The sequence below is a fragment of the Mya arenaria genome, chromosome 4 (assembly GCF_026914265.1).
Source record: "Mya arenaria isolate MELC-2E11 chromosome 4, ASM2691426v1".
Classification (NCBI taxonomy): domain Eukaryota; kingdom Metazoa; phylum Mollusca; class Bivalvia; order Myida; family Myidae; genus Mya; species Mya arenaria.
In genome coordinates this window covers 77156792-77172520 of record NC_069125.1, presented here as the reverse complement: position 1 = coordinate 77172520, position 15729 = coordinate 77156792, and the positions used below count along the sequence as shown (strand labels likewise).

Here is a 15729-nt window from a genome sequence, read left to right as displayed (position 1 = left end):
AATGGAACCATTAGTGCAGGTCTCACAAACATCGTCGCCATCTGCAAAATATTTAAACACAAAAATAGATCAATACCGATTCATGAACAAATGAGGAAACATAGCATTATTCACTAGATATTGTAATTTAACTCACAACAACCGTCGCCTTCAAACTGTAACCCCTCTTCACATCCGCAAGTCCCATTGATGCATTTCGCATTATCATATGAACACGTATTCACGCTTGGATCAAGCGGACACGGATCGCTGTAGTTAGTGCCATCTGCAATTGAAACAGTCTTGTTCAATATGAACTTGTTTTCTCATTAATGTTCAAAATCCCAATCATTACTACAAAACATAGAAAGTACTATTAATCTACGTTAAACATATATAAGTGCGTCTCTGAAAACAGTAACTAATGTTATACTTACAGCAGTTTCCGTAAACAATAGCCGGTAGGTCTTCTGGACATGAACAACGGAATTTATTATCGATCGAGTCTAAGAGACACTCAGATCTATCGCCAATGCAAGAATTCAGAGTATCATTGTTGCAAGGATCACATAGATCGTTACCATCTAAAATATAAAGAAAGGAGTGTTACTTTTGAAATAATGACCACTGCAAAGGCTAAAATGAACGGTATTCAAAGCAATGATGTGTTCGAAAAATGAAACAGTACATGTTCTTATCATCTGCTGATACTCTATATCTCATCATAGGTATGGTACCGATTCTAGCGACTTCTCTCGAACGGTACTAAACGAGAAACTAAAAACAAAATCGTTTTGAATTTTAGGTGTATACAATAAAGAAATAATAATTGAAACTCACAACAACCAGTGCCATCATAGTCCAGACCTTCCACACAACCGCAAGTCCCGTTGATGCACTGCGCGTTAGCATACGTGCAGATATCGGCGTTCGAAGAATCGGGTGGGCATGGATCACTATAGTTCGTTCCATCTGTATATTAGATACAAGGCGTACTAATCAATACCAGTTAAACCTGTTTCCGAAAGATAATTAGGCATCACATGTGGAAAATGTTTAATATTGATGCAACATTTATTTCCAATGTCAATACCTTAAATATGCGTTATACCTAAGATTATTAATATTCAAAACTTACAACAGTTGCCAGCTACTAGTACAGCAAACTCAGGAGGACATGAACAGCGGAATATTGAGTTTTCTTTGTCCAACAAGCACTCTACCCTATCGCCAGAACATGTGTTAATGGAACCATTAGTGCAGGTCTCACAAACATCGTCGCCATCTGCAAAATATTTAAACACAAAAATAGATCAATACCGATTCATGAACAAATGAGGAAACATAGCATTATTCACTAGATATTGTAATTTAACTCACAACAACCGTCGCCTTCAAACTGTAACCCCTCTTCACATCCGCAAGTCCCATTGATGCATTTCGCATTATCATATGAACACGTATTCACGCTTGGATCAAGCGGACACGGATCGCTGTAGTTAGTGCCATCTGCAATTGAAACAGTCTTGTTCAATATGAACTTGTTTTCTCATTAATTTTCAAAATCCCAATCATTACTACAAAACATAGAAAGTACTATTAATCTACGTTAAACATATATAAGTGCGTCTCTGAAAACAGTAACTAATGTTATACTTACAGCAGTTTCCGTATACAATAGCCGGTAGGTCTTCTGGACATGAACAACGGAATTTATTATCGATCGAGTCTAAGAGACACTCAGATCTTTCACCAATGCAAGAATTCAGAGTATCATTGTTGCAAGGATCACATAGATCGTTACCATCTAAAATATAAAGAAAGGAGTGTTACTTTTGAAATAATGACCACTGCAATGGCTAAAATGAACGGTATTCAAAGCAATGATGTGTTCGAAAAATGAAACAGTACATGTTCTTATCATCTGGTGATACTCTATATCTCATCATAGGTATGGTACCGATTCTAGCGACTTCTCTCGAACGGTACTAAACGAGAAACTAAAAACAAAATCGTTTTGAATTTTAGGTGTATACAATAAAGAAATAATAATTGAAACTCACAACAACCAGTGCCATCATAGTCCAGACCTTCCACACAACCGCAAGTCCCGTTGATGCACTGCGCGTTAGCATACGTGCAGATATCGGCGTTCGAAGAACCGGGTGGGCATGGATCACTATAGTTCGTTCCATCTGTATATTAGATACAAGGCGTACTAATCAATACCAGTTAAACCTGTTTCCGAAAGATAATTAGGCATCACATGTGGAAAATGTTTAATATTGATGCAACATTTATTTCCAATGTCAATACCTTAAATATGCGTTATACCTAAGATTATTAATATTCAAAACTTACAACAGTTGCCAGCTACTAGTACAGCAAACTCAGGAGGACATGAACAGCGGAATATTGAGTTTTCTTTGTCCAACAAGCACTCTACCCTATCGCCAGAACATGTGTTAATGGAACCATTAGTGCAGGTCTCACAAACATCGTCGCCATCTGCAAAATATTTAAACACAAAAATAGATCAATACCGATTCATGAACAAATGAGGAAACATAGCATTATTCACTAGATATTGTAATTTAACTCACAACAACCGTCGCCTTCAAACTGTAACCCCTCTTCACATCCGCAAGTCCCATTGATGCATTTCGCATTATCATATGAACACGTATTCACGCTTGGATCAAGCGGACACGGATCGCTGTAGTTAGTGCCATCTGCAATCGAAACAGTCTTGTTCAATATGAACTTGTTTTCTCATTAATTTTCAAAATCCCAATCATTACTACAAAACATAGAAAGTACTATTAATCTACGTTAAACATATATAAGTGCGTCTCTGAAAACAGTAACTAATGTTATACTTACAGCAGTTTCCGTAAACAATAGCCGGTAGGTCTTCTGGACATGAACAACGGAATTTATTATCGATCGAGTCTAAGAGACACTCAGATCTATCGCCAATGCAAGAATTCAGAGTATCATTGTTGCAAGGATCACATAGATCGTTACCATCTAAAATATAAAGAAAGGAGTGTTACTTTTGAAATAATGACCACTGCAATGGCTAAAATGAACGGTATTCAAAGCAATGATGTGTTCGAAAAATGAAACAGTACATGTTCTTATCATCTGCTGATACTTTATATCTCATCATAGGTATGGTACCGATTCTAGCGACTTCTCTCGAACGGTACTAAACGAGAAACTAAAAACAAAATCGTTTTGAATTTTAGGTGTATACAATAAAGAAATAATAATTGAAACTCACAACAACCAGTGCCATCATAGTCCAGACCTTCCACACAACCGCAAGTCCCGTTGATGCACTGCGCGTTAGCATACGTGCAGATATCGGCGTTCGAAGAATCGGGTGGGCATGGATCACTATAGTTCGTTCCATCTGTATATTAGATACAAGGCGTACTAATCAATACCAGTTAAACCTGTTTCCGAAAGATAATTAGGCATCACATGTGGAAAATGTTTAATATTGATGCAACATTTATTTCCAATGTCAATACCTTAAATATGCGTTATACCTAAGATTATTAATATTCAAAACTTACAACAGTTGCCAGCTACTAGTACAGCAAACTCAGGAGGACATGAACAGCGGAATATTGAGTTTTCTTTGTCCAACAAGCACTCTACCCTATCGCCAGAACATGTGTTAATGGAACCATTAGTGCAGATCTCACAAACATCGTCGCCATCTGCAAAATATTTAAACACAAAAATAGATCAATACCGATTCATGAACAAATGAGGAAACATAGCATTATTCACTAGATATTGTAATTTAACTCACAACAACCGTCGCCTTCAAACTGTAACCCCTCTTCACATCCGCAAGTCCCATTGATGCATTTCGCATTATCATATGAACACGTATTCACGCTTGGATCAAGCGGACACGGATCGCTGTAGTTAGTGCCATCTGCAATTGAAACAGTCTTGTTCAATATGAACTTGTTTTCTCATTAATTTTCAAAATCCCAATCATTACTACAAAACATAGAAAGTACTATTAATCTACGTTAAACATATATAAGTGCGTCTCTGAAAACAGTAACTAATGTTATACTTACAGCAGTTTCCGTAAACAATAGCCGGTAGGTCTTCTGGACATGAACAACGGAATTTATTATCGATCGAGTCTAAGAGACACTCAGATCTATCGCCAATGCAAGAATTCAGAGTTTCATTGTTGCAAGGATCACATAGATCGTTACCATCTAAAATATAAAGAAAGGAGTGTTACTTTTGAAATAATGACCACTGCAAAGGCTAAAATGAACGGTATTCAAAGCAATGATGTGTTCGAAAAATGAAACAGTACATGTTCTTATCATCTGCTGATACTCTATATCTCATCATAGGTATGGTACCGATTCTAGCGACTTCTCTCGAACGGTACTAAACGAGAAACTAAAAACAAAATCGTTTTGAATTTTAGGTGTATACAATAAAGAAATAATAATTGAAACTCACAACAACCAGTGCCATCATAGTCCAGACCTTCCACACAACCGCAAGTCCCGTTGATGCACTGCGCGTTAGCATACGTGCAGATATCGGCGTTCGAAGAATCGGGTGGGCATGGATCACTATAGTTCGTTCCATCTGTATATTAGATACAAGGCGTACTAATCAATACCAGTTAAACCTGTTTCCGAAAGATAATTAGGCATCACATGTGGAAAATGTTTAATATTGATGCAACATTTATTTCCAATGTCAATACCTTAAATATGCGTTATACCTAAGATTATTAATATTCAAAACTTACAACAGTTGCCAGCTACTAGTACAGCAAACTCAGGAGGACATGAACAGCGGAATATTGAGTTTTCTTTGTCCAACAAGCACTCTACCCTATCGCCAGAACATGTGTTAATGGAACCATTAGTGCAGGTCTCACAAACATCGTCGCCATCTGCAAAATATTTAAACACAAAAATAGATCAATACCGATTCATGAACAAATGAGGAAACATAGCATTATTCACTAGATATTGTAATTTAACTCACAACAACCGTCGCCTTCAAACTGTAACCCCTCTTCACATCCGCAAGTCCCATTGATGCATTTCGCATTATCATATGAACACGTATTCACGCTTGGATCAAGCGGACACGGATCGCTGTAGTTAGTGCCATCTGCAATTGAAACAGTCTTGTTCAATATGAACTTGTTTTCTCATTAACTTTCAAAATCCCAATCATTACTACAAAACATAGAAAGTACTATTAATCTACGTTAAACATATATAAGTGCGTCTCTGAAAACAGTAACTAATGTTATACTTACAGCAGTTTCCGTAAACAATAGCCGGTAGGTCTTCTGGACATGAACAACGGAATTTATTATCGATCGAGTCTAAGAGACACTCAGATCTATCGCCAATGCAAGAATTCAGAGTATCATTGTTGCAAGGATCACATAGATCGTTACCATCTAAAATATAAAGAAAGGAGTGTTACTTTTGAAATAATGACCACTGCAATGGCTAAAATGAACGGTATTCAAAGCAATGATGTGTTCGAAAAATGAAACAGTACATGTTCTTATCATCTGGTGATACTCTATATCTCATCATAGGTATGGTACCGATTCTAGCGACTTCTCTCGAACGGTACTAAACGAGAAACTAAAAACAAAATCGTTTTGAATTTTAGGTGTATACAATAAAGAAATAATAATTGAAACTCACAACAACCAGTGCCATCATAGTCCAGACCTTCCACACAACCGCAAGTCCCGTTGATGCACTGCGCGTTAGCATACGTGCAGATATCGGCGTTCGAAGAATCGGGTGGGCATGGATCACTATAGTTCGTTCCATCTGTATATTAGATACAAGGCGTACTAATCAATACCAGTTAAACCTGTTTCCGAAAGATAATTAGGCATCACATGTGGAAAATGTTTAATATTGATGCAACATTTATTTCCAATGTCAATACCTTAAATATGCGTTATACCTAAGATTATTAATATTCAAAACTTACAACAGTTGCCAGCTACTAGTACAGCAAACTCAGGAGGACATGAACAGCGGAATATTGAGTTTTCTTTGTCCAACAAGCACTCTACCCTATCGCCAGAACATGTGTTAATGGAACCATTAGTGCAGGTCTCACAAACATCGTCGCCATCTGCAAAATATTTAAACACAAAAATAGATCAATACCGATTCATGAACAAATGAGGAAACATAGCATTATTCACTAGATATTGTAATTTAACTCACAACAACCGTCGCCTTCAAACTGTAACCCCTCTTCACATCCGCAAGTCCCATTGATGCATTTCGCATTATCATATGAACACGTATTCACGCTTGGATCAAGCGGACACGGATCGCTGTAGTTAGTGCCATCTGCAATTGAAACAGTCTTGTTCAATATGAACTTGTTTTCTCATTAATTTTCAAAATCCCAATCATTACTACAAAACATAGAAAGTACTATTAATCTACGTTAAACATATATAAGTGCGTCTCTGAAAACAGTAACTAATGTTATACTTACAGCAGTTTCCGTAAACAATAGCCGGTAGGTCTTCTGGACATGAACAACGGAATTTATTATCGATCGAGTCTAAGAGACACTCAGATCTATCGCCAATGCAAGAATTCAGAGTATCATTGTTGCAAGGATCACATAGATCGTTACCATCTAAAATATAAAGAAAGGAGTGTTACTTTTGAAATAATGACCACTGCAATGGCTAAAATGAACGGTATTCAAAGCAATGATGTGTTCGAAAAATGAAACAGTACATGTTCTTATCATCTGGTGATACTCTATATCTCATCATAGGTATGGTACCGATTCTAGCGACTTCTCTCGAACGGTACTAAACGAGAAACTAAAAACAAAATCGTTTTGAATTTTAGGTGTATACAATAAAGAAATAATAATTGAAACTCACAACAACCAGCGCCATCATAGTCCAGACCTTCCACACAACCGCAAGTCCCGTTGATGCACTGCGCGTTAGCATACGTGCAGATATCGGCGTTCGAAGAATCGGGTGGGCATGGATCACTATAGTTCGTTCCATCTGTATATTAGATACAAGGCGTACTAATCAATACCAGTTAAACCTGTTTCCGAAAGATAATTAGGCATCACATGTGGAAAATGTTTAATATTGATGCAACATTTATTTCCAATGTCAATACCTTAAATATGCGTTATACCTAAGATTATTAATATTCAAAACTTACAACAGTTGCCAGCTACTAGTACAGCAAACTCAGGAGGACATGAACAGTGGAATATTGAGTTTTCTTTGTCCAACAAGCACTCTACCCTATCGCCAGAACATGTGTTAATGGAACCATTAGTGCAGGTCTCACAAACATCGTCGCCATCTGCAAAATATTTAAACACAAAAATAGATCAATACCGATTCATGAACAAATGAGGAAACATAGCATTATTCACTAGATATTGTAATTTAACTCACAACAACCGTCGCCTTCAAACTGTAACCCCTCTTCACATCCGCAAGTCCCATTGATGCATTTCGCATTATCATATGAACACGTATTCACGCTTGGATCAAGCGGACACGGATCGCTGTAGTTAGTGCCATCTGCAATTGAAACAGTCTTGTTCAATATGAACTTGTTTTCTCATTAATTTTCAAAATCCCAATCATTACTACAAAACATAGAAAGTACTATTAATCTACGTTAAACATATATAAGTTCGTCTCTGAAAACAGTAACTAATGTTATACTTACAGCAGTTTCCGTAAACAATAGCCGGTAGGTCTTCTGGACATGAACAACGGAATTTATTATCGATCGAGTCTAAGAGACACTCAGATCTATCGCCAATGCAAGAATTCAGAGTTTCATTGTTGCAAGGATCACATAGATCGTTACCATCTAAAATATAAAGAAAGGAGTGTTACTTTTGAAATAATGACCACTGCAATGGCTAAAATGAACGGTATTCAAAGCAATGATGTGTTCGAAAAATGAAACAGTACATGTTCTTATCATCTGGTGATACTCTATATCTCATCATAGGTATGGTACCGATTCTAGCGACTTCTCTCGAACGGTACTAAACGAGAAACTAAAAACAAAATCGTTTTGAATTTTAGGTGTATACAATAAAGAAATAATAATTGAAACTCACAACAACCAGTGCCATCATAGTCCAGACCTTCCACACAACCGCAAGTCCCGTTGATGCACTGCGCGTTAGCATACGTGCAGATATCGGCGTTTGAAGAATCGGGTGGGCATGGATCACTATAGTTCGTTCCATCTGTATATTAGATACAAGGCGTACTAATCAATACCAGTTAAACCTGTTTCCGAAAGATAATTAGGCATCACATGTGGAAAATGTTTAATATTGATGCAACATTTATTTCCAATGTCAATACCTTAAATATGCGTTATACCTAAGATTATTAATATTCAAAACTTACAACAGTTGCCAGCTACTAGTACAGCAAACTCAGGAGGACATGAACAGCGGAATATTGAGTTTTCTTTGTCCAACAAGCACTCTACCCTATCGCCAGAACATGTGTTAATGGAACCATTAGTGCAGGTCTCACAAACATCGTCGCCATCTGCAAAATATTTAAACACAAAAATAGATCAATACAGATTCATGAACAAATGAGGAAACATAGCATTATTCACTAGATATTGTAATTTAACTCACAACAACCGTCGCCTTCAAACTGTAACCCCTCTTCACATCCGCAAGTCCCATTGATGCATTTCGCATTATCATATGAACACGTATTCACGCTTGGATCAAGCGGACACGGATCGCTGTAGTTAGTGCCATCTGCAATTGAAACAGTCTTGTTCAATATGAACTTGTTTTCTCATTAATTTTCAAAATCCCAATCATTACTACAAAACATAGAAAGTACTATTAATCTACGTTAAACATATATAAGTGCGTCTCTGAAAACAGTAACTAATGTTATACTTACAGCAGTTTCCGTAAACAATAGCCGGTAGGTCTTCTGGACATGAACAACGGAATTTATTATCGATCGAGTCTAAGAGACACTCAGATCTATCGCCAATGCAAGAATTCAGAGTTTCATTGTTGCAAGGATCACATAGATCGTTACCATCTAAAATATAAAGAAAGGAGTGTTACTTTTGAAATAATGACCACTGCAATGGCTAAAATGAACGGTATTCAAAGCAATGATGTGTTCGAAAAATGAAACAGTACATGTTCTTATCATCTGGTGATACTCTATATCTCATCATAGGTATGGTACCGATTCTAGCGACTTCTCTCGAACGGTACTAAACGAGAAACTAAAAACAAAATCGTTTTGAATTTTAGGTGTATACAATAAAGAAATAATAATTGAAACTCACAACAACCAGTGCCATCATAGTCCAGACCTTCCAGACAACCGCAAGTCCCGTTGATGCACTGCGCGTTAGCATACGTGCAGATATCGGCGTTCGAAGAATCGGGTGGGCATGGATCACTATAGTTCGTTCCATCTGTATATTAGATACAAGGCGTACTAATCAATACCAGTTAAACCTGTTTCCGAAAGATAATTAGGCATCACATGTGGAAAATGTTTAATATTGATGCAACATTTATTTCCAATGTCAATACCTTAAATATGCGTTATACCTAAGATTATTAATATTCAAAACTTACAACAGTTGCCAGCTACTAGTACAGCAAACTCAGGAGGACATGAACAGCGGAATATTGAGTTTTCTTTGTCCAACAAGCACTCTACCCTATCGCCAGAACATGTGTTAATGGAACCATTAGTGCAGGTCTCACAAACATCGTCGCCATCTGCAAAATATTTAAACACAAAAATAGATCAATACCGATTCATGAACAAATGAGGAAACATAGCATTATTCACTAGATATTGTAATTTAACTCACAACAACCGTCGCCTTCAAACTGTAACCCCTCTTCACATCCGCAAGTCCCATTGATGCATTTCGCATTATCATATGAACACGTATTCACGCTTGGATCAAGCGGACACGGATCGCTGTAGTTAGTGCCATCTGCAATTGAAACAGTCTTGTTCAATATGAACTTGTTTTCTCATTAATTTTCAAAATCCCAATCATTACTACAAAACATAGAAAGTACTATTAATCTACGTTAAACATATATAAGTGCGTCTCTGAAAACAGTAACTAATGTTATACTTACAGCAGTTTCCGTAAACAATAGCCGGTAGGTCTTCTGGACATGAACAACGGAATTTATTATCGATCGAGTCTAAGAGACACTCAGATCTATCGCCAATGCAAGAATTCAGAGTATCATTGTTGCAAGGATCACATAGATCGTTACCATCTAAAATATAAAGAAAGGAGTGTTACTTTTGAAATAATGACCACTGCAATGGCTAAAATGAACGGTATTCAAAGCAATGATGTGTTCGAAAAATGAAACAGTACATGTTCTTATCATCTGGTGATACTCTATATCTCATCATAGGTATGGTACCGATTCTAGCGACTTCTCTCGAACGGTACTAAACGAGAAACTAAAAACAAAATCGTTTTGAATTTTAGGTGTATACAATAAAGAAATAATAATTGAAACTCACAACAACCAGTGCCATCATAGTCCAGACCTTCCACACAACCGCAAGTCCCGTTGATGCACTGCGCGTTAGCATACGTGCAGATATCGGCGTTCGAAGAATCGGGTGGGCATGGATCACTATAGTTCGTTCCATCTGTATATTAGATACAAGGCGTACTAATCAATACCAGTTAAACCTGTTTCCGAAAGATAATTAGGCATCACATGTGGAAAATGTTTAATATTGATGCAACATTTATTTCCAATGTCAATACCTTAAATATGCGTTATACCTAAGATTATTAATATTCAAAACTTACAACAGTTGCCAGCTACTAGTACAGCAAACTTAGGAGGACATGAACAGCGGAATATTGAGTTTTCTTTGTCCAACAAGCACTCTACCCTATCGCCAGAACATGTGTTAATGGAACCATTAGTGCAGGTCTCACAAACATCGTCGCCATCTGCAAAATATTTAAACACAAAAATAGATCAATACCGATTCATGAACAAATGAGGAAACATAGCATTATTCACTAGATATTGTAATTTAACTCACAACAACCGTCGCCTTCAAACTGTAACCCCTCTTCACATCCGCAAGTCCCATTGATGCATTTCGCATTATCATATGAACACGTATTCACGCTTGGATCAAGCGGACACGGATCGCTGTAGTTAGTGCCATCTGCAATTGAAACAGTCTTGTTCAATATGAACTTGTTTTCTCATTAATTTTCAAAATCCCAATCATTACTACAAAACATAGAAAGTACTATTAATCTACGTTAAACATATATAAGTGCGTCTCTGAAAACAGTAACTAATGTTATACTTACAGCAGTTTCCGTAAACAATAGCCGGTAGGTCTTCTGGACATGAACAACGGAATTTATTATCGATCGAGTCTAAGAGACACTCAGATCTATCGCCAATGCAAGAATTCAGAGTATCATTGTTGCAAGGATCACATAGATCGTTACCATCTAAAATATAAAGAAAGGAGTGTTACTTTTGAAATAATGACCACTGCAATGGCTAAAATGAACGGTATTCAAAGCAATGATGTGTTCGAAAAATGAAACAGTACATGTTCTTATCATCTGGTGATACTCTATATCTCATCATAGGTATGGTACCGATTCTAGCGACTTCTCTCGAACGGTACTAAACGAGAAACTAAAAACAAAATCGTTTTGAATTTTAGGTGTATACAATAAAGAAATAATAATTGAAACTCACAACAACCAGTGCCATCATAGTCCAGACCTTCCACACAACCGCAAGTCCCGTTGATGCACTGCGCGTTAGCATACGTGCAGATATCGGCGTTCGAAGAATCGGGTGGGCATGGATCACTATAGTTCGTTCCATCTGTATATTAGATACAAGGCGTACTAATCAATACCAGTTAAACCTGTTTCCGAAAGATAATTAGGCATCACATGTGGAAAATGTTTAATATTGATGCAACATTTATTTCCAATGTCAATACCTTAAATATGCGTTATACCTAAGATTATTAATATTCAAAACTTACAACAGTTGCCAGCTATTAGTACAGCAAACTCATGAGGACATGAACAGCGGAATATTGAGTTTTCTTTGTCCAACAAGCACTCTACCCTATCGCCAGAACATGTGTTAATGGAACCATTAGTGCAGGTCTCACAAACATCGTCGCCATCTGCAAAATATTTAAACACAAAAATAGATCAATACCGATTCATGAACAAATGAGGAAACATAGCATTATTCACTAGATATTGTAATTTAACTCACAACAACCGTCGCCTTCAAACTGTAACCCCTCTTCACATCCGCAAGTCCCATTGATGCATTTCGCATTATCATATGAACACGTATTCACGCTTGGATCAAGCGGACACGGATCGCTGTAGTTAGTGCCATCTGCAATTGAAACAGTCTTGTTCAATATGAACTTGTTTTCTCATTAATTTTCAAAATCCCAATCATTACTACAAAACATAGAAAGTACTATTAATCTACGTTAAACATATATAAGTGCGTCTCTGAAAACAGTAACTAATGTTATACTTACAGCAGTTTCCGTAAACAATAGCCGGTAGGTCTTCTGGACATGAACAACGGAATTTATTATCGATCGAGTCTAAGAGACACTCAGATCTATCGCCAATGCAAGAATTCAGAGTTTCATTGTTGCAAGGATCACATAGATCGTTACCATCTAAAATATAAAGAAAGGAGTGTTACTTTTGAAATAATGACCACTGCAATGGCTAAAATGAACGGTATTCAAAGCAATGATGTGTTCGAAAAATGAAACAGTACATGTTCTTATCATCTGGTGATACTCTATATCTCATCATAGGTATGGTACCGATTCTAGCGACTTCTCTCGAACGGTACTAAACGAGAAACTAAAAACAAAATCGTTTTGAATTTTAGGTGTATACAATAAAGAAATAATAATTGAAACTCACAACAACCAGTGCCATCATAGTCCAGACCTTCCACACAACCGCAAGTCCCGTTGATGCACTGCGCGTTAGCATACGTGCAGATATCGGCGTTCGAAGAATCGGGTGGGCATGGATCACTATAGTTCGTTCCATCTGTATATTAGATACAAGGCGTACTAATCAATACCAGTTAAACCTGTTTCCGAAAGATAATTAGGCATCACATGTGGAAAATGTTTAATATTGATGCAACATTTATTTCCAATGTCAATACCTTAAATATGCGTTATACCTAAGATTATTAATATTCAAAACTTACAACAGTTGCCAGCTACTAGTACAGCAAACTCAGGAGGACATGAACAGCGGAATATTGAGTTTTCTTTGTCCAACAAGCACTCTACCCTATCGCCAGAACATGTGTTAATGGAACCATTAGTGCAGGTCTCACAAACATCGTCGCCATCTGCAAAATATTTAAACACAAAAATAGATCAATACCGATTCATGAACAAATGAGGAAACATAGCATTATTCACTAGATATTGTAATTTAACTCACAACAACCGTCGCCTTCAAACTGTAACCCCTCTTCACATCCGCAAGTCCCATTGATGCATTTCGCATTATCATATGAACACGTATTCACGCTTGGATCAAGCGGACACGGATCGCTGTAGTTAGTGCCATCTGCAATTGAAACAGTCTTGTTCAATATGAACTTGTTTTCTCATTAATTTTCAAAATCCCAATCATTACTACAAAACATAGAAAGTACTATTAATCTACGTTAAACATATATAAGTGCGTCTCTGAAAACAGTAACTAATGTTATACTTACAGCAGTTTCCGTAAACAATAGCCGGTAGGTCTTCTGGACATGAACAACGGAATTTATTATCGATCGAGTCTAAGAGACACTCAGATCTATCGCCAATGCAAGAATTCAGAGTATCATTGTTGCAAGGATCACATAGATCGTTACCATCTAAAATATAAAGAAAGGAGTGTTACTTTTGAAATAATGACCACTGCAATGGCTAAAATGAACGGTATTCAAAGCAATGATGTGTTCGAAAAATGAAACAGTACATGTTCTTATCATCTAGTGATACTCTATATCTCATCATAGGTATGGTACCGATTCTAGCGACTTCTCTCGAACGGTACTAAACGAGAAACTAAAAACAAAATCGTTTTGAATTTTAGGTGTATACAATAAAGAAATAATAATTGAAACTCACAACAACCAGTGCCATCATAGTCCAGACCTTCCACACAACCGCAAGTCCCGTTGATGCACTGCGCGTTAGCATACGTGCAGATATCGGCGTTCGAAAAATCGGGTGGGCATGGATCACTATAGTTCGTTCCATCTGTATATTAGATACAAGGCGTACTAATCAATACCAGTTAAACCTGTTTCCGAAAGATAATTAGGCATCACATGTGGAAAATGTTTAATATTGATGCAACATTTATTTCCAATGTCAATACCTTAAATATGCGTTATACCTAAGATTATTAATATTCAAAACTTACAACAGTTGCCAGCTACTAGTACAGCAAACTCAGGAGGACATGAACAGCGGAATATTGAGTTTTCTTTGTCCAACAAGCACTCTACCCTATCGCCAGAACATGTGTTAATGGAACCATTTGTGCAGGTCTCACAAACATCGTCGCCATCTGCAAAATATTTAAACACAAAAATAGATCAATACCGATTCATGAACAAATGAGGAAACATAGCATTATTCACTAGATATTGTAATTTAACTCACAACAACCGTCGCCTTCAAACTGTAACCCCTCTTCACATCCGCAAGTCCCATTGATGCATTTCGCATTATCATATGAACACGTATTCACGCTTGGATCAAGCGGACACGGATCGCTGTAGTTAGTGCCATCTGCAATTGAAACAGTCTTGTTCAATATGAACTTGTTTTCTCATTAATTTTCAAAATCCCAATCATTACTACAAAACATAGAAAGTACTATTAATCTACGTTAAACATATATAAGTGCGTCTCTGAAAACAGTAACTAATGTTATACTTACAGCAGTTTCCGTAAACAATAGCCGGTAGGTCTTCTGGACATGAACAACGGAATTTATTATCGATCGAGTCTAAGAGACACTCAGATCTATCGCCAATGCAAGAATTCAGAGTATCATTGTTGCAAGGATCACATAGATCGTTACCATCTAAAATATAAAGAAAGGAGTGTTACTTTTGAAATAATGACCACTGCAATGGCTAAAATAAACGGTATTCAAAGCAATGATGTGTTCGAAAAATGAAACAGTACATGTTCTTATCATCTAGTGATACTCTATATCTCATCATAGGTATGGTACCGATTCTAGCGACTTCTCTCGAACGGTACTAAACGAGAAACTAAAAACAAAATCGTTTTGAATTTTAGGTGTATACAATAAAGAAATAATAATTGAAACTCACAACAACCAGTGCCATCATAGTCCAGACCTTCCACACAACCGCAAGTCCCGTTGATGCACTGCGCGTTAGCATACGTGCAGATATCGGCGTTCGAAGAATCGGGTGGGCATGGATCACTATAGTTCGTTCCATCTGTATATTAGATACAAGGCGTACTAATCAATACCAGTTAAACCTGTTTCCGAAAGATAATTAGGCATCACATGTGGAAAATGTTTAATATGGATGCAACAT

At 37.0% G+C, this 15729-nt stretch overlaps 1 protein-coding gene across 1 annotated transcript in view; it reads right to left on the bottom strand.

Moving 5' to 3' along the window:
* Nucleotides 1-15729, bottom strand: part of LOC128231087 (fibrillin-2-like) — a 54373-nt gene that overhangs the window by 24393 nt on the left and 14251 nt on the right. Inside the window, exons 6-41 of the mRNA XM_052943507.1 lie at nt 15496-15627; nt 14813-14941; nt 14571-14717; nt 14273-14404; nt 13590-13718; nt 13348-13494; nt 13050-13181; nt 12367-12495; nt 11827-11958; nt 11144-11272; nt 10604-10735; nt 9921-10049; nt 9679-9825; nt 9381-9512; nt 8698-8826; nt 8456-8602; nt 8158-8289; nt 7475-7603; nt 7233-7379; nt 6935-7066; nt 6252-6380; nt 6010-6156; nt 5712-5843; nt 5029-5157; nt 4787-4933; nt 4489-4620; nt 3806-3934; nt 3564-3710; nt 3266-3397; nt 2583-2711; nt 2341-2487; nt 2043-2174; nt 1360-1488; nt 1118-1264; nt 820-951; nt 137-265 (exon numbers count right to left, since the gene is read on the bottom strand). Of these exons, the coding sequence (XP_052799467.1) occupies nt 137-265; nt 820-951; nt 1118-1264; nt 1360-1488; nt 2043-2174; nt 2341-2487; nt 2583-2711; nt 3266-3397; nt 3564-3710; nt 3806-3934; nt 4489-4620; nt 4787-4933; nt 5029-5157; nt 5712-5843; nt 6010-6156; nt 6252-6380; nt 6935-7066; nt 7233-7379; nt 7475-7603; nt 8158-8289; nt 8456-8602; nt 8698-8826; nt 9381-9512; nt 9679-9825; nt 9921-10049; nt 10604-10735; nt 11144-11272; nt 11827-11958; nt 12367-12495; nt 13050-13181; nt 13348-13494; nt 13590-13718; nt 14273-14404; nt 14571-14717; nt 14813-14941; nt 15496-15627 (4863 nt within the window). The remainder of the gene's footprint in view (nt 1-136; nt 266-819; nt 952-1117; nt 1265-1359; nt 1489-2042; nt 2175-2340; nt 2488-2582; nt 2712-3265; nt 3398-3563; nt 3711-3805; nt 3935-4488; nt 4621-4786; nt 4934-5028; nt 5158-5711; nt 5844-6009; nt 6157-6251; nt 6381-6934; nt 7067-7232; nt 7380-7474; nt 7604-8157; nt 8290-8455; nt 8603-8697; nt 8827-9380; nt 9513-9678; nt 9826-9920; nt 10050-10603; nt 10736-11143; nt 11273-11826; nt 11959-12366; nt 12496-13049; nt 13182-13347; nt 13495-13589; nt 13719-14272; nt 14405-14570; nt 14718-14812; nt 14942-15495; nt 15628-15729) is intronic.